At 37.2% G+C, this 27,828-nt stretch overlaps 1 protein-coding gene across 13 annotated transcripts in view; it reads left to right on the top strand.

Moving 5' to 3' along the window:
• The window catches only part of RFX3 (regulatory factor X3), a 274,696-nt gene that overhangs the window by 174,677 nt on the left and 72,191 nt on the right, over positions 1–27,828 (top strand). For 12 of the 13 annotated variants that reach the window (XM_027616061.1, XM_035723664.1, XM_027616065.1 and 9 more), the window contains 2 exons: positions 5,442–5,700; positions 24,632–24,706. In XM_027616061.1, the coding sequence (XP_027471862.1) occupies positions 5,442–5,700; positions 24,632–24,706 (334 nt within the window). The remainder of the gene's footprint in view (positions 1–5,441; positions 5,701–24,631; positions 24,707–27,828) is intronic. The other variant, XM_027616062.1, reaches the window with a different exon arrangement.

Here is a 27,828-nt window from a genome sequence, read left to right as displayed (position 1 = left end):
GCATTTCTTATTTATTTATATTTATTTATTTATTTTTGAGAGAGAGAATGAACAAGCAAGGAGGAGGGTCAGAGACAGCGGGAGAAGCAGGCTCTCTGCTGAGCAGGGAGCCCGATACGGGGCTCGACCCCAGGACCCCGAGATCATGACCTGAACCGAAGGCAGACGCTTAACCAGCTGAGCCCCCCAGGAGCCCCTGAATTTCTTATTTTTGACCACCTACTGCTCATCTAGTCCTTATGACCGTAGATGTCATGTCTCTTTTGTTCCTTTTATTCTAGGTGCCAGAATAGATGCTCAGTAAATATTTGTTAAAAGAATGTGTACAGAGTAGCCTGCAAAGAATAAAACATTCTCCCTGTGTAAGGTATTATAATGATCCGCATTATTCTATTCTATCTTCATAATACATTTTATGGTATAAAACTTGCAAGATACTCTATTTCCTTAATTTACCATTTTCATGCCATTGCTTAATCTTCTAGTTGACTAGCTTATTGGTGGGAGGATATTCAAAACCTGGGTAAAATACAAAACACATAGTTTGGAGATGTTATGTATTTGGAGTTGTGGATAAGACACTTGAAGCTAAAGGAAACAGAAAATTGGGTTATAGCTAAGGTAGCTTGACATAATCATCCTAGTGAATAAGCAAGCAGGGAATATTCAGGGTCATGCTTAGCCAGGGTATATGCTGAGGCATGATGGGATGCAAACAGCACTAACTTACTGAATTCAATGGATCAGTCCTGACGTTTACGTAGAACCTTATAAAAGAGTCAGCTATGAAGAAGCTTTTGTCAGCAAGTATGCACCTATCCTACATATTTACATTCATTACTGGATGCATATGCGGAACAATGGAAAATCTTCTCTTCTGCTATAGAAATAATACGACACATTATTTTCATAACATTCTGTGGCAATCAATAAAGAGCAAGCAAAAGGAACACAGTAGCACTTTTCAAATGTGCACAGAACTGCTTGGGAATTTAGCTCTTTCAGGAATGTACGGTCCAGAAATAGTAAGCTGCTTTCAGTCTGATATGCCAAATATTGAGTAATTTTCTGGAACATATGTTTTGGAAATTGGGGGGGAAAATAGTGTTCAAGCAATAACTCATATGTATTTATTATACAATATGAAAAACAGGCTGATCTGAGGTATCAGAATTAAAGAGTCATTACTTCCAGTACCTAAGAAAGAACTTTGTGCTGTTGGTGCTTCTTTTTTTTTTTTTACGTAAAATTTTCAGTATTTATCCAGGAGCTTAAAGCATTTACACATGGAAGAGACCTTTCAGAGTTATCTGTGCATGACTTTGTCCCTGCCTCTGGAGAGAGGACTCCAACAATGCGTTAATGCTTACCATCCTTACCTTTAAAGGACAGGGACTAAGGATATTGTGGTCTGCCTCTATTACCCCGTTTAAAAGTCTCCTCCATTCCCACTGCAAGGGTACATTTGTCAGAAGACAAATTCAAAAACCCTTCTCGACACTTCACTTCCTAATAAATTTTGTCCGCCCCTCCCAAAATTGTCAGTCTTTACCCCAATGTATGTCTGTGCAGTAGCCCAGTCTTCTCCCCCATCCCATGGGTCATGATTGAGTGATGAGGATAGTTTGTGAGTCAGGCACACTCTTCAGTGACTTTCCCCTTCTCCTGTGCTTTTCTCACTTTCTAGCTCACAAATTATCTCTACCTACCAGAAGGAAGTATGAAAATAAAAGTGGGTTGCCATGTTTTCATACTGACTTGAGGGCTATAGAGATTTTATGTATCCGTGATGCATTGGTTGGTATTACCGTTGTTCACCGAGAATTCCGGAGGCATGCCCAACAGATGGAGTGATTTAAATCCCTTGGAATGTTTCTCTTATGGTAGAGTAGTGGCTTCCATGATCACAGAACCTCTAAAAGCCAAGTGTGTGGTGAGTAAGTATTCTCTGAAATAATCCCGCCTTCTCCATCTCTCCTCGATTACCAAGGACATCTCCCAGTTTCTATTCTGAGTAAGACAAGAGGGAAGTGTGGTTCTAGTAAACAGTGAGCGCAGGTGTAAGCAAATCCCAGATAGCAACAGGAAGCTCATCCCTTCCCTGTAACACCTGTAGAGGCTGTTTCCCACAGTCGTTCACAAATAATGACATACACAAAAAGTTCTTTTTATGTGATGAAATGGTTGAGAACATGGGCTAAGTGCAGACTCCCAAATCTATTTTTTTTAAAGATTTTATTTATTTCAAAGAGAGGGAGGGAAAGAGAGAGCAAGAGAGCACAAGCAGGGGGAAGGGCAGAGGGAGAGGGAGAAGCAGGTTCCCTGCTGAGCAGCGAGGCCTACCTGAGCCAAAGGCAGACATTTAACCACTTAACCAACTGAGCCACTCAGGTGCTCCCCAAATCTACTTTTTTTTTTCACTAGCTGTTTGCTTTGGACAAAGCTTATGTAATCTCTCTAACCTTTTCTAAACAATTACTCACGTTGTCTGTGAAATAGAAATTATAATAGTACCTATCTCATAGAGTTGTAATGAAGATTAAACGAGTCAATACCTGAAAAGCACATTAAATAGTGCCTGTTGCATAGGAAATGGTCAGTAAATATTAGAGAGCATTAACTATTATATGTTTCACTTGTGAAATCAGCTTTGTGTTGCGAGCACGCTTAATCATTTTGTTCAGACTGTGAAAAGGAAAGCCAGCACCATGCCCAGCTTTGTGGAAGTATTTATTGTCATATATGTATTTCTACACTTTACTTAGCTTTACTTAAATATCATCATCAGATTGTGTTATTTAAGCACAGTGAAATAGGGTCACTATCATATTTAGTGGGCATAAATTAAAATGAGCACATTTCTCTTTTTACCTAAATTTGAAAGCAACGTGGCTGGTTTTTCTTATATAAATGTATAATGAAAGAAATATATAAATGGACTTCCAGCTGGGAAATAGAGCAATGATGATGTGTGTGTATTTTAAATGGCATTTTTCTATCTGTTAAAAAAAAAAAAAAAGTTCTCTGTGGGGTTATTTCACTCATCACTCCAAACTAAAGTTTATACCTGGATGTGGGGAAAGTGGTAACTTTACCCAGTGGAGAATAGTTTTGGAGCATCTTTACTATTTTACTAAAATTTACACTATAGATTATATTACAAGTGTAATTTGTAATGGGTTTGATCTGCTTTAAGTGATGCCAAAACATCTTAGAATTCTCAAATAAATTCTCACATTTTAACAAAACAAAAAAGGATTTGTGTTTTAGAAATTTATGAAAGTGGCCATTATGTCAAATATACTTTTAAATAGAATCATATTTTTATTTCTTGACTAGTGTGCCTGCTACATACCAGCAACTGTTTAAGTGTTGAGGGTACAGATGGGAATAAAACGTAATTTCGCAGGAGTATGAAGACACGAGGAAATTAATAAGTGTGTTGAGAGCTGTTTCAGGGATGCACAGGGTGTTGGTAAAGTACAGGGAACAAAATATAACAGCCCTACAAGGATTGGCCACAGAGGGCAAGGTGTACAAAAAAATAATTCTGGGAGGAACCAGTGGAAAGGTCAGTGTGCTGTGAGGAAAGCGTCTGAGGACATAGCTAGTCACCTGTCCAGAGATCATGTAGGCACCAGCCCTGCTGCTTCTTGTAAGGCAGGCCAAGGGTTTCGAATTTCTTCTGCAGGCCACGGAGAATCATGGAGAAGTTTTTAAGAAAAGTTTGTGTTTCATATTTGAATTTTGGGGAAGCTCCCCTGGCTGCAAAGGTGAAGATAGATTGGAAAAGAACCAAATTAGAGGAAGGAAAACCAATTAGGGGGCAATTATAGTAGAGAATCTTGTGAGCAAAGGCAGTGAGTATGAGCATGGGAAGGACGATTGGAGAATTATTTAGAAGGTAAAATTAGTAAGACTTAGTGACTGATGTCAGTCTAGATGAGGAAGGAGTGAGCTGAGGATAGTGGTGCTGCCCTCCACCGAGAGGGGGAGTATAGGAAAAGGAGTGAGAGAAAAAGGGAATTTCTTTTTAGCCATAAGTTAAATTTTACATATGGGGACTTCCCATTTATCATGGGGTTTCCTAGTGGAGATAACCAGGTGATGGTTAGAAACCCAGGATTTAATTCTTCAAGTATAACCACAAAGTAGAGAGAGAGATTAACTCAGGTATGAGCATGCCTATGGTAAAAATAAGTGGTCTGAATAAAAATGAGAAAAAAATAAGAGCTAAAAATGGAGACCTCAGAAAATACTAGTATTTAAAGTGCCAGAGAACTAGAGCCTCCAAAAGGTCTTTTTAGGTAGTGGTGAAAAAAAAAAAAAACCAAACCAAACAAACAAACCAAAAAAAAAAACAAAGAATGGACAAGAAATGCCATAGAAACTGAGGAGCAAGAGAAGTTAGGACCGAGAGACTCTATATATACGATAGAAAAATGTCTGAGAACATACACACCAAATTGTCAGTAGTGGCTGGCTGTGGGATGTGGGGTTAAAGAGAATGATGTTAGAATTGGGAATTTTCATTGGATATTTGAATTTGTTTTAAATGAAAGTATTTTATACCTCTCTGTACTATTTTTGCAACTTGTGAGCTTATAATTATTTCAGAATGAGAAGTGAAAACCAAAGTCAGGTTAAAATGTAAGGGATAGTCCATTGGAAATGAAAAACAAATCAAGCAAATAAGCTGCTTACTCAGAACAGGAGAAGGAAGGAAAGGGCAACATGAGGTGGTCAACAATGTCGTGCTGCAGATAGGTCAAAAATAGATAAGGACTGACAGCAGCCTTTTAGCTTGGTATTTAGATTTGGTCATAAGCAACTGCAATGAAAAGCTAAGGGCAGAACCTTCACTGCATTTGTTGCTAAGTTGAAAGTAAGGACGTGAAGGGTGGCCTAGTCATCTCCTCGGGGAGGAACCTGAGTGTGAAGGAAGAGAAGGAGGTAGAGATAGGGATTGAGGGTCCGACGAGAGTGAACTGTTTGCTCAAGGTCCTTATGGTGGCAAGAAAGAGATCCACCCACACTCCCTTGGTCACGGAGGTTTATTGAAGTCACCCAGGAATGGGAAGTAGCACGGGGAGTTGACCTGTCAGCCCCTTTTTCTAAAACTGGGTTCTGCAGGAAGCATTATACTGAATTGGAGAAGTCGCTCAGCAAGATTTCTTGGCGGGATGAGACCTGAGCTTATTTATGTGCTGGAGGTAGGCGCTAGTCAAGGGCAAAAGTTCTCAAGTGCAGAGGAGTGTTGAGGTACTTACTAAAGGAACGAACGTACCCTTCATTTCTGGAGTGACGTTTCATACAAAAATGCAAAACTCTCCTTGTTCCAAAGGCTAAGCTAACATTTTAGGCATATATTCACACTAGAAAAAAATTAAGACGATATAAATAAGCTACTAATTGCTCCCTTTTTCCTTCTTCTTCTAAAGCCGGACAACAACTTATCCTTACACGGAAACGCAGATGTACAGCCAAAACACTGGAGGGAATTACTTTGATACTCAAGGGAGTTCTGCGCAGGTGACTACCGTGGTTTCGTCCCACAGCATGGTGGGCACTGGTGGGATTCAGATGGGCGTCACGGGAGGACAACTCATCAGCAGCTCTGGAGGGACCTATCTCATCGGCAATTCCATGGAGAACTCCGGCCACTCAGTGACACATACCACTCGGGCCTCTCCAGCAACAGTAAGTATTTGAGTTTTTATTTGTTTAATTTAGCTTCTTGGTAGCCTCTATGGTACATTTTCCTCTATCGAGGGAAAAAAACAACACAGACTGGGCTGGGCACAAATGTGTTGAGCAGTTTTAGTACTTTGGTGTTATCCAGAATGTGGTCCATGTGGTACTATGCAGAATGATACGGATATGTCCCCCACAATTATGTGAGTTGGGAAGTTTTTATGAATAATGGGAAGAGAGGTGAGTCTTACTCATTAATGCTGATTTTCATAGGCTTCCTTCAGTGATATTCAGTATAATACTATGAATTTCTACTGAAAGAACTTACTTTTATCTTATGCTGATTTACCCGGGCTTATGAAGAGTAAAATACAATTGAGTTTAAATTTTCACATCTTTCAACAGTAGTCTTTACATTAACTCATCACCAGAGACGTTACCATATGGGCAGCAGTTCCCAAACCTTAGACATTTAGTTTGGCCATATTCACTTATGTCACCTGTACTATTATTTACTTAATGTATTTTTTTGAAATTGATTCACTTCTAAAATAGAAAACCATGTGTAATTTTTTCTAAAGCATATAAAAACCCATACTTAAATAGTAAGGTTGGAAGTGTTTACCCATGTGCCATATTATGAAGTCCCTCTGTTCAACCACAGAGACACTTTGGGAAGGACCGATCTAGGTGATTCCAGTGAGAAAAACATGTCTGTTGTGTTGTCTCTGATGATAGGCATGAGCAAGTATCTGAGGAACAGGCCTATGTATTTGAGTTTCCAAGTTTTTAAAATTTAATACAAATAGTTATTTTGACACAGATTTTAATGTATTAGAATGCTTTCCTAGAAATAGTCATAACAAGCTGTGTAGAATTTGATATCATCAAACTCTGTGTCCTGAGCTTTCCAGTCTCACCTCAGCTCAGTATAAGGAGAGTAATCACTTAGAAACCCCCCAGCTAAAGTAGCAATGGAATTGATGTAGGTGCTTTATGTAAAAGGGGACTGGGGATTTGAATTAAGTGCATTTCATAATTTGCTGTATATTTTGTTCTTGTAATGAAATAGAGGTAGAAACAAATTGGGTAGGAAATAATTATGAGAGGCTTTGTATTTCTCATTTTATGGATTTTCCTCAAGATATAATATGTACTTGGTAAGTATTTTGTACATAATTTTTATGTTTGTAATCATTACATGTGTTCAGACTTTCATCACTTAGTACCTCTTCCCTAATCCATTTCTGAAATCTCATTATATTTAATTTACTGTTTCCTACTAACACCAGAACAGAAGACTAGCCATTCTGAGGGAGAGGTCTTTTTTGTACTTTTTTTCTTTGTGTTTTTGAAGCATTTCTTATGTGTGTTTGTCTCTTGCTTTTAATAACACTAAATATGACATTTCTAAACTTCTTAGTCACGCTGGTATATTTATGTAGATTAGAAATGAAATCATAGCTTCTCTGAACCTCATTTCCCCTAGCAGTAAAATAAGGGCTTAAACTAAATGATATCTTAATTTCCTCCCAGTTTCAAAATCATAATATTTACAAAGGAATTATAAAATGTTCTAGATGTAAAAATAACTATATCTTTACCGTAAAAGGAAAGGAAGTAGATCAGGTGCCGGTACTTTATAGTGCTCCTGATAAAGGCCACTCAAAGTCATTTTCAGTGAAAAGGGGAACACTTGCTGCTTATCAGGGCCTTAGGAAAACTGAAAAATGGGGAGAAAGAGTTCTTTCCCACTAATCTTTTAGTGGCACACCATCTGTGCATTCCCAACCCTTTCTCCAGACATTGCTGTCTGTCTTCACAGACTGCAGGCTGTCTGCTTAACATCCTCATCCACTGGATGTGGGTTTACTAAATTTATTAGTGTTATTACTGAGTTAATAAAATTGATTATTTGGGGTCATGGCAATACGGGTGCAAATATAACAGTAAGTTTTATAGTTTGTTTTTTTGTTTTGTTGTGTTTTCTATGTAGAGTATGAAAAGTGGCAGTACCCTTTAAGTTATCCATTACGCAGATTTGATGTGTGACTTTTATTATGTTAATTGGTAAATTAAACTAACACTTAAAGATAACTGAGTTATAATAACCGGGAATAGTGGAAACCTATTAAAAACAATCAATTCATATTATCAACTGTATATATGATTTACACTTTTTAAAAAAGCGTTAATACTTAAGGTTATCTTGTTAAGGTTGGTAGCTTGTTTTCTTTTTTTACAAGAAAATTTCCTTGTTAGCAAAAGGGGTAAAAAAGTTAAATAAAAAGATAACTTTGCATGGAAAAATCATAAGGTCAAAGCACAATTGATAGTGTACTATGATAGAGATATATAATCTAAATATACATCTGCTTGGGTTTATTGTATTATCCTCCATTATTACCAAAATTTATATTTGATTTAGATCCCCCTCTCAGTAGTGCAAAAGAGCTTCATCTCCTTCATTCACAATGAAGTGGTGATTCTGTGTACAATTTCACATCTGTTATTCTAGTAAAGTTAACAAAGTGTAAGTGCCATGCAACCTATTTACAATTTTCTACCATTCTCCTTTTGCCAAAGGTTAGAAAATTTGTAGCTTCTGGTTGTTTAGACTCCTAGAACTCAAGATATTTTTTGGTGGGTACCATATCTTTAAAGGGAATTTGCTTATTTTCATGTATCTTTTTCATTCTCTGTAGAACCGTATGAGCATAATCTTGAGCAACTTGTTGGTCAAGACTTAAGCTGTTTCGTTCAAACATAGAGCCAGGCTGTGCCACTGAAGTTCATTTCTCTGGCTGTTCTTTAGGGTTCAGCCTATACCTAGAGCATGCTTAACACGACTGACCGGGTAGCAGTAGCCTATACTGTAGCCAGAATTCCTGCCTGGAAAATAGTCAATTGGGCTATTGCTTAAGAGGCTATAATAAGTGGAATGTACAGTCAATTAATTCAGTTGATGTGAAGCTAGTTAAGTTTTGAGTTCTTGGGTACTTTACTCAGTTCGTGGGTAGCAAGGTTTCCTGCTCTGTTCTCAGAATAATTGCCCTGACTCTCTTTTACATTTGACTTCAGTATATACAGGAATACTTCTATCTAAATTTAGTAGGAATAACTTCTGGCTCAAAGAAAAATGTATCCCAGTGTGCAAACCCATTTGCCAAGATATGCCAATAGAAACAAAAAGATAATTTCAGATTGAAGCCATTACTAAGAAAAATAAATAGGGCTTGAAATATTTTCTTAGCTAGTCTAATATTCAGTATACAACCATCTTTCTTATACTAGAAGGATCTCAGTGATTAATGGAGGATTTGCATTTGAGCATATGATTTCCTTTAGTTTTATAACTTTAAATGACAAAACATATACATAACTTGTTTTAGTATTTGATCCTTGCATAGTAAAAGTTTTCAGATTTCAAGTTACACAGAAATATCAGAATTTTCTGAAAGATTATGGTGGTAACATTATAATTTTATTTCATGAATATATATTATGGTATAAACTACTGATATTCAGATTTGGTCAAAATACTATTTCTCCTTTTATTTACTTTTTAATTTGGCCAGTGGAGTCCATGTGTATAAGTATACACACACACATATGTTGTTATTTCTATAAATATGTATACACACATTAATAGGCATTTCTTGCTGATAGTATTAAATAAGTTTCAAAAAGATTAATATTTTTAATGGAACATCACTGGACGTGAGTTCAGCTAAGTTACTACTTGAATAAATGTTTTATGTTTTATTAAATTAATAATGCTAGGAATCTATTTATTGTTAACATTTCAGTGGCACATGGATATTAAGGTGGAGGTTAAATGCTCCAGTCACAACTCTGAGCTCATCATACTTTGATCTTTCTCCTAACTGCATCACCATGATATTTCCTTGTGTATCTTCATTCATTTAAAACTCTTACTTTTCTGGGGTACCTGGGTGGCTCAGTCAGTTAAGCGTCTGTCCTTGGCTCAGGTCATGATCTCAGGGTCCTGGGATTGAGCCCTGAGTCGGGCTCCCTGCTCAGTGGGGAGTCTGCTTCTCCCTCTGCCCCCCCAATCTCTCTCAAATAAATGAATAAAAAATCTTTAAGAAAATCTCTTATTTTTCTTCATTATTGTTCTGTAGAACCACATCATTTGTAGAATTTTAGAATTTTGGGACCTGAACCCAATTTGCATCTGAGGATCAAAACCTTGTGATTGTAGTTAGTAATGTTTTTGTGCTCATCACAACATAGTTTATTTTATACCAGACTTTATAATAATTAGCAATTTAAGAAGTTTTATGTACTCACTTCTCCATAAAATAACATTTGTGTTCTTATAATTAGATGGTTATTTATGGAGTTCTTTTTTCTTCTTGTTAACCAAATAAGATTACATTAATCATTTTTTAGACTGTGATATGAAAGCTAATTTTTATACCTTTCTATATATACATATAGTAATTGTGTATGTTAAATGGCTCTCACTAAAAGTAGATCCCACCAAGAGGCACAAGGGAAATGTGTTGAAACATTGTTCATCTCTCTCCCTCTTTTTTTTTTTTTTAAAGATTTTATTTATTTAATTGACAGAGAGAGACAGAGAGAGAGGGAACACAAGCGGGGGGAGTGGGAGAGGGAGAAGCAGGCTTCCCGCCGAGCAGGGAGCCCGATGCGGGGCTCAATCCCAGGACCCTGGGACCGTGACCGGAGCTGAAGGCAGTTGCTTAACCAACTGAGCCATCCAGGCGCCCCTTCTCTCTCTCCCTCTTTTGATTAATGTAAAACACTGTAATTTCTTTCAGTTACCTGGAAGGAAATTTGAATGTCCATCTGCTGCTATATAAGTCAAAGTCTGGCCTAGCTTATGTAATTATAGAAAGTTAAGATTTGTTTAAGACTTAGAGATGCTTTTATTTCTTTATTCTTGGGTTTACGTGTTTATGGATTCAGTGTAAGGGAATTTCTTTTTTCTGAAAAGATGAATGGTTGGGGAGCCTGGCTGTCTCAGTCGGTAGAGCATATACTCTTGATCTCGGGGTTATAAGTTCAAGCCCCATGTTGGGTGTAGAGATTACTTAAGAAAAAAAAAATAGATGAATGAATGTGTTTAGTGCCTCCAGAAAATGCTTTTGCCCTTCTTATTCCTTTGCTGGAATGGTACCAGTGGCTATTTATTCTGTTTTTATTAATTTGTGTATGTGCATTAGTTACACATTCTTAAGTAGCACAGGTAAAAAGATCTAGGAGTGTGCATGATGCAGTGTCCTCCCGACCCTGTTCTTCACGCTTTTCCTTAGAGACAACCAGTGTGTCAAGTTCTTTGAGTATCATGCTAGAGATATTCTGTGAATATACGAGCAGAATGTCTCTCTCTCTCTTTACTGCTCATTACATTTTTAAAAATACAAATAGTAACCAAACAATACTGCCTCTCGTTTTGTTTGTTTTTTTTCACCTAACGGTGTATCTCAGAAATTCTTTTTCACATCAGTCCTGGAAGGGTTTCCTTATATTTATGGGAAATGACTGTTACAGAAGGAGCCAAACTACCCGTCTCTCTTACCAAAGGAAAAAAAAAAAAAAGTTAAAATAATGTTGGATTCTGGGTTATGGCTGTATAGAGGTAGAGAAGCGACATAGTCACATGAGATGAAAATTTCTGTTTAATTATCATATATAAAGGTATGCTTGGAAGAAAATCTTTTAATCTAAAAGTGTGCATAAATTATGCCTAAATCAATTATTTTATATATTTCATATCTTACAAAAATAATCATTTCTATTTTAAATAACTTTCATAGTCTTCCAGTTAGTCTCAGTGATAAAAACACAAAACAAAACACTTCTCCACTTATTTTGGCAGAAGCATGTATGTCCGTTACAATCTTAGCATGTTCTGTTTTCCTGTGCCCTGTTTTCTCTAGGCCAACTTGAGCCTTCACATGAATCTCCTCAGAGAGTACCCCAAATCTTCTGCTTCCTGTACTAAATCCTAAATTGACTGAAGGTTCTGTGACCTCATTTTCCAAGCACTTAATAAAATGGGACTTTGAGTGACTGGTGGTCTCCATCGCTTCATCTATGTTCCATTCGGCCATCACTCAGTTCCACTCTGCTCCAGCCTTGAAGCTGATTAAGATCTAGAGGCAGTAATTTTATGGTTAAGGCTGTAAGACATTCCACTCCTAGAAATCTTGATAAACTAGAAAGTTAAGACACAGAATGACAGGGGCCTTCAGCCTCTCCTGAGCGTAGCTGATGGGTTCCCCTGAATTTCTAAAGCCAGTTATTTTAATTTTTAGCCATTTCCTAGTGAAACAGGATTTCAGAACGTAGGGGTGTTGTAAACATGCCAGAAAGGGCTAGGTTCTATTTCCTGTGAAATCTAGATTAGGAAGATTTCATGTTTGTAAATTCTACTTAATGGATATGGAAATAAGCTATGTTCCAGGTGACCTCTTGTATAACTTTTGCTTTATCCTTGTATTTATATGTCACATTTCCAATTAATTTACTAGTTTGAAACTACTCTAGATTTTGAAGGAGGAAAAAAATCACTCATGTTTCACTCCTGGAGACCAGGTAATTCAGATAAAATGTGAAATAGATTGGTGACAAATTAAAATACACCGTAGTCCCTGAGTTACATATGAGCCATTATTAGACCCATACAATTTTAATTCCAGTAGAGTTAACCTACAGTGTTTTATTAGTTTCAGGTGTACGATATTGTGATTTACCAAAGTCGTACCTCACCAGGTGCTCATCACAAGTGCCCTCCTTCATCTCCATCACCTGTTTCCCCCACCCTCCATCCACCTCCTCTCTGGTGACCGCCAGTTTGCTCTCTATAGTTAAGAGTCTGTTTCTCGGTTTGTTTCTCTCTTTCTTTGTTTCCTCTTTGCTTGTTTGTTTTGTTTCTTAAATTCCGCATATGAGTGGAATCATAGGGTATATGTCTTTCTGTCTGACTTACTTTGCTTAGTATTATACCCTCTAGCTCCATCCATGTTGTTGCAAATGGCAAGATTTCATTCTTTTTTGTGGCTGAGTAATATTCCAATGCTTATATATATATATATATATATATATATATTTTTTTTAATCCATTCATCTATCAAAGGACACTACAAGCCATTATCTTGGCTATTGCAAATAATGCTGCAATAAACAGGGGTGCATGTATCCCTTTGAATCAGTGTTTTTTTTTTCCTGTATATTTGGGGTAAATACCCAGTCTTGTGATTACTGCATCATAGGGTAGTTAGACCCATAATATTTTAATACTGACTGTTCCACTGGCCTATGTCTTTTCGTTTAATGAGGGAAAATACAGCACAATGCCTATGACCAATTACCAGTTTTCAGAGGAGAGAAAATTTCTCCATGTTCCCATGTTTATCAGTTCATCCTCCAAAAGCATGTGATTTGATTACCAACCTCCTCAGCATGCATAACTACAGTTGTGTTTATTGGCCACATAATTATCTGGTTTCTTTTAAAACCTAGCTATTGTGTTTGATGAAAACTATTGGTACCCATAAATTTTCCTGGCTAGGACTTTTGTAATCTAACTGTAGAATGTTAGAAATAATTTTACACATTTATTTTAAATTTACTACTTGTAAGTTTTAGTACCTTTCCCATCTGCCTTATAGGAAAGGAAGATGTGAGCTTTTTAATCATGCTTTCAAAATTACAAGAAATATGTAGTTAGATACAAAAAAGAAAATATGAAAATGGAAAGGAGATAAAGAGGTCAGCATTGCAGACAATATAGTTGTGGACCTGCTGAGAACCATGACCATCAAATGAAAAACTATAACAAATAATAAGAATTCAGTAAAATTAATATTCAGTGAAATCAGTAGCTTTTCTAGATACAAACAACAGTAGTTAGAAAATATTATGGAAGCAAATATTTCATTTATTATAAATTTAAAATACACCATGTATTAAACTAACAATATATGTGCAAGACCCAGCTGCTAAATAAAACTTTAAAGTTCTTAAGGGACACACAAGAAAAGTTTGTATAATTGGAAAAGAAGTTTCAGTGTCAAACATTTTGAATCTTCTTAAATTAACTTTAATATTTCAATGTGAACCAATCAAAATACCAATAGATTTTCTTCTTTTTACAAGAAAGGCTGTTATATAAATAAACATGCAAGAATAGTGAAAGAAATTTTGCAAAAAGAGAAATAATGGAGAGTGGAGTGGGGTATTAAGAGCCCTACAGTTTGATTCAAACATATTATAAAATTATAATAATTCAAACAGGATTGTTGGCACGTGAATAGATCCATATAGACCAGTGGTTTAAAGACCATAAACAGGCTGAATGAGTGTAGGAATATAGTGTGTGGTAAAGGTAACATTGCCTGTAAGTGGAGAAATGGCTTATATATCAATAAATGATGTTGGAACAACTGGATAACTATTTAGGAAAGAAACGTAGATTGGTTCCATCCATTGACTCCTTATAGAAAAATTAATTTCACTTGGATGGGAAAATGCATTTTATCATTATTCTTTCATAGTGGTGAAGCATGGTGTAAAATCCAGAAGCTCCCAAGAATATCTCGAAAAAAGCAACTACATAAAGGGGCAGCATTCCCTATGACAAAAACCACAGTAAATAAAGGCAACAGTGAAACAACCTGGCATAAAGTTTTGAGACATTATATCTGAAGAATTAATTTGTTTAATGTATAGAGCACTCTTATAAATCCAGGAGAAAAAAAGGAAAAGAGCAAAAAATGGCGAAAGTATATGAATGAGCAGCCCACTGAAAAGGAAATGAAAAATAAACTGCAAAGAGACTGTTGTTTATCTCTCACACAGGTGAAGCTGGAAAAGTAAGTCAGCCTTGCCAAGGGTGTAAAGAAACCAACCCTCTCACTTGCTGTTGAGAGGAGTCTAAGTTGGCACAGACAGGATTGGAGAGCGCTATAGAAATTTTTGTAAAAATTGAAAATACACATATCCTTTGACCTAGTGATTTATCCTACTGATGATACACTTACATATGTGAAATGCTGCGTGAGCAACCATATTCACTGTAGAGTTATTTATAACAGGAAAATTGGGGAAAGGCTAATTGTCCATCAGCAGGGAAATAGTTAAATAAATTTTGGTGCATTTGTTCATTCAGTGGGATTTTATACAGCCAGTCAAGAATGAGGCAGTGTGTGTATGGATGCATCTGTACATAGAGGAGACATACATACATAGAGATCTAGAGAGATGGATAGATCTCCATATTGTTAAGGGAAAAAGCAAGAGGTAGTGTGTATGTGCTTAAATAGAAGCATACATTTGCATATGCTTATATAAGCACAAAGATATCTCTAGAAGAATGCATGAAGAAAAAAAAAATGGAGACATGTGAATACATTATCTGTTTGAAAAAAGTGATTTACTATTTGCAAAAATCTCAAACAAGCCCTTGATGATTATAAAGTGTATCTATCTGGTCATGTTCCCTGAATGCATGCAGCTGACACACCCTTTTCTTTAGGAGCCCAGTATAAAGACTGTTGATGAGGTGTCACAGTTCAAATGAAATCAATCTTGTTCCTGGAAAAAGTCCTCTTTTATTAGACTGTGGGAAGTTTAGAGAACAGAAACTGGCATTAAATTTAGTAAAGATCTTTGGAGCTACTCTTATTCAGTATTTTGGAGTAAAAGTGAATGTTTTGTGTTTGTATTCAAGAACTTGGAATCTGGATTATTTTCTTTAATCGCTCATTTATTGAGCCAGCAGTGTGGACCAGGCACGTGCTTCTAAGAGTATAAAGGTTTACAGTATGGGTACTGGAGCCCGTTCTGCCCTACCAGAAAGCTGCCTAATCCTCCAAGGCAAAAATGGAAATCCACAAATAGCCTCCAGATTTCTTTAAAGTGGTTCCTTTCACATTTCTGTCTTACCACATTAATTTTTTAAAAATCACAAATGTTAATGTGTTATATGTTGATTAATTTTAGATTCACCAAAGTTTTCTTTATCTTCTAATTATGTTGCTAAGATAAATTGCAAAATTGCCTAAAGTTAGGATGGGATTGGGTAGGAAGAGAGTGAAAGAGAAGCAAAAAATCCAAATAAGACTTCAAAATTGCTCTTTAAGTAGAGTTACCTGGCACCATTTTAATGGATGCCCGTTCTCTCTCTGCTTACTCTCCCTGAAGTAGTAATTGCAGTCTGACCCTGACAAAGAAGAAAATTTTTGAGAATATTTTACCGCAGTGTTCCTCCAACTTGAGTGTGCCTTCTCTGGGGGCATTGATTAAATACATCACTGGAGCCCTCCCCCGGGGCTTTTGGTTCAGTGTGGGGAAGGGTCCAAGATTTGCATTTCGTACAAGTGCCCAGGTGACTCCCCTAATACTGATCCAGGACCACACTTGGAGAAATCCTCTGTTTTAGTGATTATGTAGACTAAACACAAAGTGAACATGTGCTTTAGTACTCAGAAGAATCTGCGAAAGGCAGATTTGAAATCTTACGCAATTGAAAATGTAAACTTGGCCTTAAATCCTATCACTTAATTCTAACCCAGCAGGTTCCCGAAGGGTAATTCTAGCCCTGAGTGCTTATGGAATCGATGTCTCAGAAAATAGTTTCATTGTCACACACTGATAATGCCAGTCTTTTAGGTCCTGGTGAGGGAGGGCGGAGGGATGTGGGCTGTACAGACTGATCAGAGGAACCAAACCAGCAGTCTTGGTTTCAGTCCACCAACTTAAGTCAAATATTCTCAGAACACATTCAATTTATGCAAGTTTTTTTTATCCAAATGGTTTTTTTTTTCTTTTCCTCATAAATATTTCAGAATAGCTTCAGGTGGTACAAAACTGCCAAAACTTCATGTTGAAAGCATAACAATTTAAATTTTTTCTCTAGATGTCATAAAATTATGTGAATGGAGAAGATTTTATATAGTTAGACACTTGCAAGATCTAAAACTTCTTTGCCCTAAATGCTTAGGCATGTAAGATTAAGATTTCCTCGTTAGCTACTTTCTGGTTCAAGAGGAGACAGAAACCAAAGCTGGCTAGGGGGCTGTCATCTGGACATTTTTAATTTTTTTTAAGACTTAAAGGAACAATGTGTCCTGACGCTGTCAGCATTAAGCTTCTTTTCAACATCACTGTGGTGTAATGTATTTACATCTTGATTTCTGTATCATCTGAACATACAAAAAGAGCAGTGTCATATTCAGAGCCTTAGCTTCAGGGGGAGTGTTACCATCTGCATTGTCAGGCCTCCTGGGCCCAAGAGACATCTCTCAGTAGAGATGGGATCCAGTGACCTGCAGGGAACTGATTTAACTGCTTAGTGCAGAGCATTCAAAGTTTTGGGGTCACAACCCACAATAAGAAATATCTTCGCACTGTGGCCCCATGCTCACACACACACACATGCATACATTCATGAGCATGAGTACACATCTAGATGTATACACATAATCACATATGTGTATACATGTGTCATGCACATACAGGTGTCTGAAACCAGAGTTTCACAGAATATTTACGCATACGCTGTGCAGGAACATCTGATTATTTTCTACTCTATTTGATTTCACTGATTTTCTAAAAAATGTCCATCGGGACCCACATAATGAATGTCATAACCCACTAACGGGTTGCACCTTATATTCTGAAAAGCACAGCTTTGGGCAAATTGAAGAGGAGAGTGGAGCTTTAGCTTTGTTTTGTGTTCTTGTTTGTTGTTGTGTTCTCAAAGAGCCACACTTTGAAAAACGCTGTGTTAGAGTGGTTATAGAGACTAAATACAAAATGAAAGTGTTCTTTCCTCTGATGTTCCTGGTTGGAGTCCTTCCTGTAGGAAGTCCCTCCCACCCGCCCCACCTGTGCCCCATATATACACCAGGAGGCTGTCATTTCTAGCGGTATAAGTGTGGTGGCTATGTGTTTATGTTGGTCATCACAGATACTTTTTCTGAACAAAAGCCACCGAGTAGAAACATTTCTGCCTTACTTGATCTCAAATGCAAACAAAATATGAAGTCTTAAGAGTTCAGGGGAGCAATTACCCCAAAGGAAATTTCCAGTCTTAAGTGTATTCTCTTGATTGGGTTTCTCTAAAGAATTTACCATTCTTTCACAAAGAAAAACAAATGCTGTGTTAATTGGTGAGGTTAATACAGTAACATGTATGAACAAGAAAATGCAATTATTATACATTAAAGATAACTATTTTTGTGATGATTAAAATGTGACTATCCATTTAAAACTTTTTGTTGCCTTTAACTTGGTCACTTTGAAATCATTTTCAAGTAATACTTAATCAATCATACTTAAACCCTTTCCTATTAGGAAGTAATTTTATTGTTTGTTAGCAGTAAACCATTTAGCAAATGTTAATTTTGCAAGCCACTCCCTAGAAGAGAGTTTCATTTGATATATTTGATATTTTGATTTGAAATATTCCATGATTTGTATTTATGTTGTATTTGCATAAAATGAAAATGATATTGAACTTCGAGGGATAAGTCTTGTATTCCAGTCTCATATTTAATACGTGTGTAATCTCAAGAAAATCCCTCAATCCCAGAGAGCCTCAATTTTCTAATCTGTGAAAAGGAGATAATATTGCTTGCCTTTCCCACTTCACAAAGTTGCTGTGAAGATGGCAAGAGAATTAATGTAAAAAAAGGCTTTATAAACCATAAAGCATTATAATATTACTTCTATTTTTAAATCACTTTCTTTAACAGTTCTAGAAAGGAAATAGTTTCTACCAAGAGACCAATTTTAATTATAGTGGTAGTTGAATATATCAATCTTGACCTTTAATCTTTAAAATAGATTAAAAAGCCATTTCAGAGTCAAGAGAATGTGCCTTGACCTATAAAGCCAGTGAATAAGGTGATATAATTATTCTTTTTCCTTCTGCCTTATTAACATGTAATTGAATGACTGGTTGATATTTACATTAAGAGAGACCCCTAATTGTCCACAATGTGATACTCTGAGTCATTTTATAGGAATACATAAATGGATATATAAATCATTTTTTTTTACCCTGTCTAACTCATGCAAAAGACTCGGCACCTCTTCACATTTACCTGCATTTCAAACTGCAGTTTACCTTTTTCACACTACCCACTGCCGCTAAATGAGCCCTGTGCTACAGCCAGCCTTGATTACTTGTACCTGCAGTATGTGGGAGCGGTAGAGCTTTTACTGAAGATTTTGTAGGGGAAAAAGCTGAGGCTTTAGCATCACACTCTCCAGAGCACAGTCACTCAAAGCCTCTTTGTACTTCCCTGTTCTCACCAGTCTGCCCGTTCTTTGCACGGGTGAGGTGAACGCTGACCTCCGTCTTCCCAGATCCTCACCTCCTGTGAACCTCCCGATCCACCAGCTGAGCACCTAAGCCTGAGAGCAACTCAGCAAAACAAGGGGCCATCCTATAGTAATAAAAGGGCCATCTATAATGTTATGGGGAACTATAGATGCCAATTGTAAATAATAATGGGGAATTATAAATAATGGGGAAAATGGGTTTTTTCTTATTTCATCTTTGTCTTTAAAAGTATTTGCTGCCTTAGAAAAAGTACAATATTTTTCCCTTCTTTGAGCTTGGGAGGATACAAGCACAATATTCGCTGGACATCCAGACACCACCTGACCCCTCTCCTCTTCCCATCCTCTTTTCTTAAGGGCTTGGGTGGGACTTTCCTCTGAAGTCCCTTTTGGGACACTGGTTCTTGGTTGGATATTGTACAAGCCTCAGGGTGACCCTGGGTGGTTGGCGACTCTCCACCTGTCCTTGGTTCCAACAAGGCAGCATTAGCATTGTAGTGACTGGAAAAGAGTCTGGAATCCGGGTTTGAGGCCACGTGTGTGTCCTACTGTGTACCCATCCCCCATCAGATCATAGGTACCCTGTCCCCCTCAAGGCCTTCTTAGAGGGTTTGCTCTCTTTTTGTAGGAGCTCCACTGAGTTTTGATATTGTTTTTTGTTTGTTTGTTTTTTCCTCCTGGATATGAAATACAGCACCTCCCTGGCCTCTTCTGAATTTCTGATCCTAATTCCTGAGAAATCAGGAAAGACTCCCTTCACTGATGCAATCTGCCACAGATGTATATACTTGCTATACTTTCAAAATAACAGGGGTTTCTTCTGCCTTAGAGTCCATGTTTTTTTTTCTCTCTTAAATCTACCATACACACACACACACACACACACACACACACACACAGTCTGCCACCCAAGAACTAAGGTTTGCTTGTTGTCATGTGGTCATATTTTTATCACAGTTGTCATCATGCTACTTTCTGTACCAGAAGTGAAGTAGCTGGTATGGTCTCTAACTAGCACTTCAGACTTAGTATGGGGTGTCTTTTGCCCAAGTGAAGGAAACCCACTTACACCATTTCCTGGCTTTCAGTCTTTGGAGAACTCAACGTTTGGTTGGGGAAGCTGAGTGTTACACCTGTATTCATTTTAATCCTCTAGTGACTAACTGGACACAATCCCAAACATTTTTTTTTTAAATATAGTGGCTGGTGTCCCTTTACTCTTTCTTCACCCAAATTAAGCTTCACTGGCAGCAAAACTCCCAGGATTCCCTGCTCTCTGATGAAGCGTGATTTCTCTGAATCATCTTCAAGTCAGTGGTCAATGACTCTCTCAGTGAGGTGCTCCACACAGTCCCCATTTTTCACATGATGCTGCGTAGTACCTTGTCATACAACACACTGCAAAGAGGTCTTTGCATCTTCCTGCCTAATGTGGTCAGAAAGAAATCTGGCGTATGAGTGGAGGAAGTTCTCATTACCTGCGCATTGACTCTTCGGACTTGGCTAGGCATTCTGTGGGGGCTGCCTCTGAGGCTTGGAGACCCCATGGGATTCCTAGAGCTGGAGAACATCTCATTGATCTTTCTTGCTTTTTCCTGCCACTCCAGTGAGATGCAGCAGCCTGCCTAAACCCAGTGCAAAATCCTCTTCTCCCATTGCTGAAAATATGTCTGCAGGAGGATGCAAGCAAGGTTTCCTGTCTTCGGCACAGAACCGCCCCAGAGTCAATTCCCATTCTCACAGGAGCCCTGTGTTAAGCTGGTGAATCTAGAGGGTTTTAAAATCGTCCCTAATATAGTGATGAGGATCTTCTTTTATCTTCCGGAAAGACTGATTTTTCTAGGAAGTCATGTGCCCAGATTATTGGGAATGGACAGCAGTTTCTTACCTGCTCTTTCACACGGGGAGTTTTTTGGTGTCATTCACCCCAGTAATCCTACTTAATGCTCTGAAAACCTGTCTCTCCAGGCCGGACATCTCATTTCGGATGGAGCATCCCACGATTTGATCTCAGAAGAGTTGCCATAGCTTCTTATCTGATTATGAGGCAATAGTCCAGGGTCACCTGAACCAGCCTCAACTCCCAAGCACCACATATCCTAGCAGCAGATAATTGCAGAGGGGATGTGTACCCTCCTGGTGATTCAGTTTCAGGATGATTATTCAATAAGAGGTACAACTGGGCACTGAACCTTAGTTCAGAGCATTGACTTTTCAAAAAATAACCTCCTGTATAATCATCGTCTAAAGCCTCACTGGTTTAAGGAAGAAATGGAAAATGTTTGTCTACCATGCCCACTTTTTTTTTTTTTAAGATTATTTATTTATTTATTTGACAGAGAGAGACACAGCGAGAGAAGGAACACAAGCAGGGGGGGTGGGAGAGGGAGAAGCAGGGTCCCCGCTGAGCAGGGAGCCCGATGTGGGGCTCGATCCCAGGACCCTGAGATCATGACCTGAGCCGAAGGCAGACGCTTAACTACTGAGCCACCCAGGTGCCCCTACCATGCCCACTTTTTAATGATAAAAAACAGCAACCACGAATCCTTTTAGTCCTAAAGAAATGAAAATTGCTGATTAATAAACACACACAGACCTGGATTTTGCCACCACTACTGCAGTGACACCTCTGATCATTTTCACCTTTTATCTCAACATGGAGAATCACGCGACGCAGGTCATTTTATTTTTATTTAGTAGACTGAAATCGAACTTCGAATTCTCCACACTCAAACTTGAAAGAAAATGTGGGTGTTGTAGCAAATTAGACTTCTGAGCGAATTCTTCATAGAATTGATCTAAAGTCACATGAGGGTGAGGCTTTTCAGCTCTTTTTTTGATATATGTGTTCTCTTTGAAAACAAGAACACTTATGGATGCCCTTTTAAGAGACCCACTACCGAGGTCCTTTATAGTTTTGCAGTTTAACATTTTAGTAAAATGCTTGTTTACTCATTACTCTTTACATTTACGTTGCTCTTTCTGTAATGTGTCTTTTTTCACTAGTACGATATCACCTTCTTCAGTTGATTTTCAAATAGGATGGTAAACTATGTGACCATTCCACCCAGCAGGGAGAGTGTTTTAGAAGCCAGCTTACTTAATTTTGTGATCTAAAAGAAATTAACAGTGAAACAAATTGTATTACATCATCTTATGAATTACTATAATGTTTATTTTAAGAATTTTTTTTTCTATAATTTCTAGCCTCACATTTTGTCAATATTCTATCTTATTAACTCTATGGAGGAAGAACCAGTAACTTGTGGAAATAACATAAAATAGAATTAAAGCTATTTAAGTTCCCAAGTTGCTTGGAAGAAAATTGGATTTAATGCTGATATAATTGCGACTGGACAGTCTGTGGATGGAGTTCCACCAGAAAGCAACTGGGAAGTTGATGGGGAAAAAAAACTTTGCTATGGACATTGCCGTCCACCATTTTTGTGTTGGTGGGGAGACACAGTATGTGAGAATTTCAAGGCATCATTAATTTCCATAGCCACTGTAAAATAGAAGTAAGTTAAGTACATGTGAAAACACTAAGTATTCTTTTTTTCATCTTAAAATTTTTTATTGTTATGTTAATCACCATACATTACATCATTAGTTTTTGATGTAGTGTTCCATGATTCATTGTTTGTGCATAACACCCAGTGCTCCACACAGAACGTGCCCTCTTTAATACCCATCACCAGGCTAACCCATCCCCCCACCCCCTTCCCCTCTAGAACCTTCAGTTTGTTTTTCAGAGTCCATCGTCTCTCATGGTTCGTCTCCCCCTCCGATTTACTCCCCTTCGTTCTTCCCCTCCTGCTATCTTCTTTTTTTTCCCTTAACATATATTGCATTATTTGTTTCAGAAGTACAGATCTGTGATTCAACAGTCTTGCACAATTCACAGTGCTCACCATAGCACATACCCTCCCCAATGTCTATCACCCAGCCACCCCATCCCTCCCACCCCCCACCACTCCAGCAACCCTCAGTTTGTTTCCTGAGATTAAGAATTCCTCATATCAGTGAGGTCATAGGATACATGTCTTTCTCTGATTGACTTATTTCACTCAGCATAACACCCTCCAGTTCCATCCATGTCGTTGCAAATGGCAAGATCTCATTCCTTTTGATGGCTGCATAATATTCCATTGTGTATATATACCACATCTTCTTTATCCATTCATCTGTCGATGGACATCTTGGCTCTTTCCACAGTTTGGCTATTGTGGACATTGCTGCTATAAACATTGGGGTGCACGTACCCCTTCGGATCCCTACATTTGTATCTTTGTGGTAAATACCCAGTAGTGCAATTGCTGGATCGTAGGGTAGCTCTATTTTCAACTTTTTGAGGAACCTCCATACTGTTTTCCAGAGTGGCTGCACCAGCTTGCATTCCCACCAACAGTGTAGGAGGGTTCCCCTTTCTCCGCATCCCTGCCAACATCTGTCATTTCCTGACTTGTTAATTTTAGCCATTCTGACTGGTGTGAGGTGGTATCTCATTGAGGTTTTGATTTGTATTTCCCCGATGCTGAGCGATGTTGAGCACTTTTTCATGAAACACTAAGTATTCTTTATAGCTCCTTCTACTGATACGTAGATTTGATCACACGGTAGAAATAAAAGTAATGAAATCAATTTTCTCTCTTACATAATGTGATTTTTAAATTTAACTTTAGTTAATATTGTTAATATAACCCAGTAACCAAATAGAGTGTGTTCAGAACCTGATTTTATAGGACGTGCCCTAGCACTAGGAGCCAAGACATAGACATCTTCCAATATGAGGTTATCAAGAGGGCATCCCATTTATTATTGGCACCTGCTATTTAATTAAGGTGCCATGATTGCTCATGGTATGCTGAGATTACATGGTGTAAAACTGTTTCTGTGGTTGTCCTTTTCTTTGTTGACTCTGAATTATTTTCTCTTTTATGTTCCATTTCTGCTGTCATTTCTAATAGCCCTGCCTCACCACCACTTCCTAAAATATAATGTAGGGGCCATGATTACATCATAGTGTTTGTTCATACTAATGACCCTCTGCTTCCAAATTTTAATACAAGGTTAAGAGAGGAATGGATAGAGTTAGTAGCTTTTGAACATCAATGAAGGGGTCTTTGTACATTTGCATTAAAATACTAATGAGTGTTAAACACAAAATCTGCAGGGTAATTTTTCTTTCATGACAAAATAGAGCAAATATTATTAAATACCCTTTAGGTGGGAGACTATTTTAGAGTGGTTACTATCCCACATCTTGAACTCTGAAAGTCAAGAACATTTTCTCATAACTAGAAAGAATCCACTGGGGTTCCTGCTCTTCAGGCCTCCATTCTGATCATCATTACAGAATGTTTAAAAAAAGGGTGTATTTTTGCAATCAGGCTTATCATTAGTGTGCCTATTTTTATTTTATTCTCCGGGGGGTGGAGCGGGAAGATGGGGGAAAGACACATTTAGTTGAGAGCTGTTCATTAGCCACCATTGAGGAAGAAATTGAACTTTAGAGAATCTATCAAAAATTCTCTGGTGAGCCTTTTATTACTATCTTGTCTTGAGCCCTTTTTTTAATGACATCTATTATCAGATTGAAATGGCGATTGAGACGCTGCAAAAGTCTGACGGTCTGTCCACTCACAGAAGCTCTCTCCTCAACAGCCATGTAAGTTGCCTCTTCTTCATGTAAACTAATCTCTTGCTTGTTCTGCATGTGTTGCTTGCTTCTAAATGCTTGTTTTATTTATTTATTTATTTTGCTTCTTAACCTTCCTTTCTCAGCCCCCTATGATCTCTGTATCCCTTAATGGCTATTTTATACAGTGGAATATCTAAAAAAAACAAAAAACAAAAAAAACACAAAAATGCAAAAATGGAGGCCCCAATATACTGCTTTACTAGGTTTTTGTGCTGTTTTGGTACAGATGTAACATTTCCAAGTTAATACCGAGCTGCCATATACTTGTGAAAATTAATTAATTAATGGGGATTTTCAGTATTTAAAGTTTTCTGGTTTGATATTAATTGTGAAGCAAATGCTTGTGATCTGCATCTCTGTGTCCAAAGCAGGGAAACAGTCATATCTACTTGTATGACCAGTAGTATTCTTTAAGTGGAAAAAGATGATTAATACCCAACGCAATGGTAAACTGTCTGAAAATGATTTATTTACCAGTAAGACTATATAAGGTAGGCAGGAAACTGACCTAGGTGAGCTCAGGTCCTGAGATCTCCAGAAAAATGGAACTGGGCCAAGAGAAGAAATGAGACTCTAGATAAGCCATAAATTGCTAATAATTGAGATTAAATAGGATCATTGTTACTATTTCTTGATGCTTTTAACTGTTACCAGATGCAGCCATCACTATAACACTGGTAAGTCTGAGAAGAACAATGACAGTTTTGTGAAACTATAAACATTTTCAAATTTCAAATTTCGGGGAACCAATGGAAATGATGATTAAAAATTATTTTGTTGTCGTGATTTCTGAATATGTGGGAAAAAGTAAATAGAACTATGACTTACCTGTTTTAGACAGATCTTCTGCTAAATTAATATCAATGACAATACACTAAGAATTAGTTTGTCCTCCCAACTGACAATGTATGCTTAAACTGAGAGATAAGTTATTATGATTCTTAAATTCTTCCCCATATTTTGAGTGAAAAGTCTAAAACTGGATCACCCAGCTGAAATGAGATATTGTTATTTTTTCAATAAACCTAAAACCTTTAGTTTGCAGATAATATTTTTACTGTGCTTTTTAAATAATTGACTTTTCAAAGATTTAAATTTTATATTCCCACATAACACTAAATACTTCCATGTGTTTTACACATTTGTTTTTAGATGAATATTGTGTGTTCTTTCTTGTTCAAGGGGAAGTATCATGGCAAATAAAAACAGGTTAGCTAATTTGGAGAATGTCTGCAATTCTGGTGAAAATTATAGATTGTAAATTTCAAAATAATATATATTTTGGCCTTTCTTTTTGAAACAGTTTAAGGAATGTGATTTTTCCCCCCCGTCTGAAAATTTGTATGCAATATGTCACTCTTTTATATGTTTCATCACTATATCCCTGCTGTGTTAGCATGAATTTGTAGTTGTGTATAAAGACTGGTTTAATGTACACTATTAGGGTGTATGTTTTTGGGGGTGGGTAATGATTAACTGGTGTTTGTGTTTTGAAAATGGCAAGTAAAAATGTTGTTCACTTTTAGTCAAAAATGTACAGGGACATAAGGAAAAAAAAAACACCTGAAGTTTATAGTTACCTTTTTGAACTGTCAGACTTCTAAGAAATTGTGTTTTGTTATTCAATTCATATCTAATTTTCACTTGAATTATGCAGTTTAGTAAAATATATGATATGTTTAATTTTAACTTGAATTCGTATATTTATTAGTATTCCATGAACAATAATGTAGGCATAAGAACATGGTTTTTTTTTTTGTATATTTTTGTTGATTTGTTGGAAACTCTTCAGATATGCTGGCGTTTCTTTGAGATTATTATTCTCTGTAAAACTCACGAAATAATATTCAATGTTCATGAACGTTTGGCTTAAGCTGCACAAACAACAAATAAATGTGTTACTCTGTGGCTCCATATTTTTTATTACATAGCACGGCAACTCTTCCATAGTATTTTCCAACTGCCAGAGACCTCTCAGTATATACGGTGGGCATAAAGACATAAATGTTGCGAATGCAGTGATAATCTCTCTCTAGATGGCCTGATTTGTTTTTATTACACCTCCGAGGTAGTTAAATTCATTTAGCGCACATTTATGGTCGAGTTTTTTTAGAAATACCAATGATTCTACAGATGGTATAGAAATAGTAAAGGAAGGATCGTGTCTCTGCTGACCAGTCAGGTTTCTCCCTGAACACATAACAAGAATCCTGTTTTTCTGTCCTTGGAAAGTTAGTGATGCTCCTAATTTTTGTTAGATTAAGCCATACAACTGGAATAAGCTACTGCATGTGGTCTAGTTGATAACCACCTGCTAAGGGCATTTTAAATTCTGTTGACTTAATTGGTGATGTTCACCTGTAAAGAAAAATTTTAAAGTGGAGAAGTTCTTAAAAAATATATCCTTAATATCTTAAATGTCAGTAAACCGTAAATTACCTTTATCCCTCACTATATGGGACATAATATAGACTCATTTGAGGTTTGTGGGATTCTTTAAAGTGGACATGAACCCAACCTTATGATGATACTTCCCTGACTTATCAGTTACTACAGAGGATTGATTTCAGTAGGGAAAAAATTAGGGGAACTGATTAATAATTTGTGTCCTATAGTTAGTAGTTTCAAAAGAGGCATCTTAATCATGATTTTTGAGCAGAAAGTCTGTTGTCATTCTATTTTGGAATATGGGACAGAATGGGTTTCCTATTTTCCCTTTAGACATTTGATTATTCACAAGAATTCAGAAAATTCTTATTAGGGTTAAACCAAATAAATAATCTCCTGTCAATAGAATCCAACATGATTGCTTTGTTTTTCACCTTTCTTTCTACATATTAGAAGACAGAGTGGGGTGGAGTGGGGTGTTGAATTTTGTGCCCCTTTTTGATACCCTTAAGAGTACTTAGTACGGCTACTCTGTTTTTATCATTATCTTGCTATTATCCTCCAGGTTGAAACGCATGTATACTTCTCAGTTTCATACCCTGTATAGCGCCCCACTCGGAAACTGAGTATAGTTACACTGAGTGCCATGTTTTTTTTCTATTATTGTCAATATTCACAAATTGGCAGTTATTTCAGTAGTA

This window comes from Zalophus californianus, chromosome 13 (genome assembly GCF_009762305.2).
Source record: "Zalophus californianus isolate mZalCal1 chromosome 13, mZalCal1.pri.v2, whole genome shotgun sequence".
NCBI classification, from domain to species: domain Eukaryota; kingdom Metazoa; phylum Chordata; class Mammalia; order Carnivora; family Otariidae; genus Zalophus; species Zalophus californianus.
This window is presented reverse-complemented; position numbering and strand designations above follow the sequence as displayed.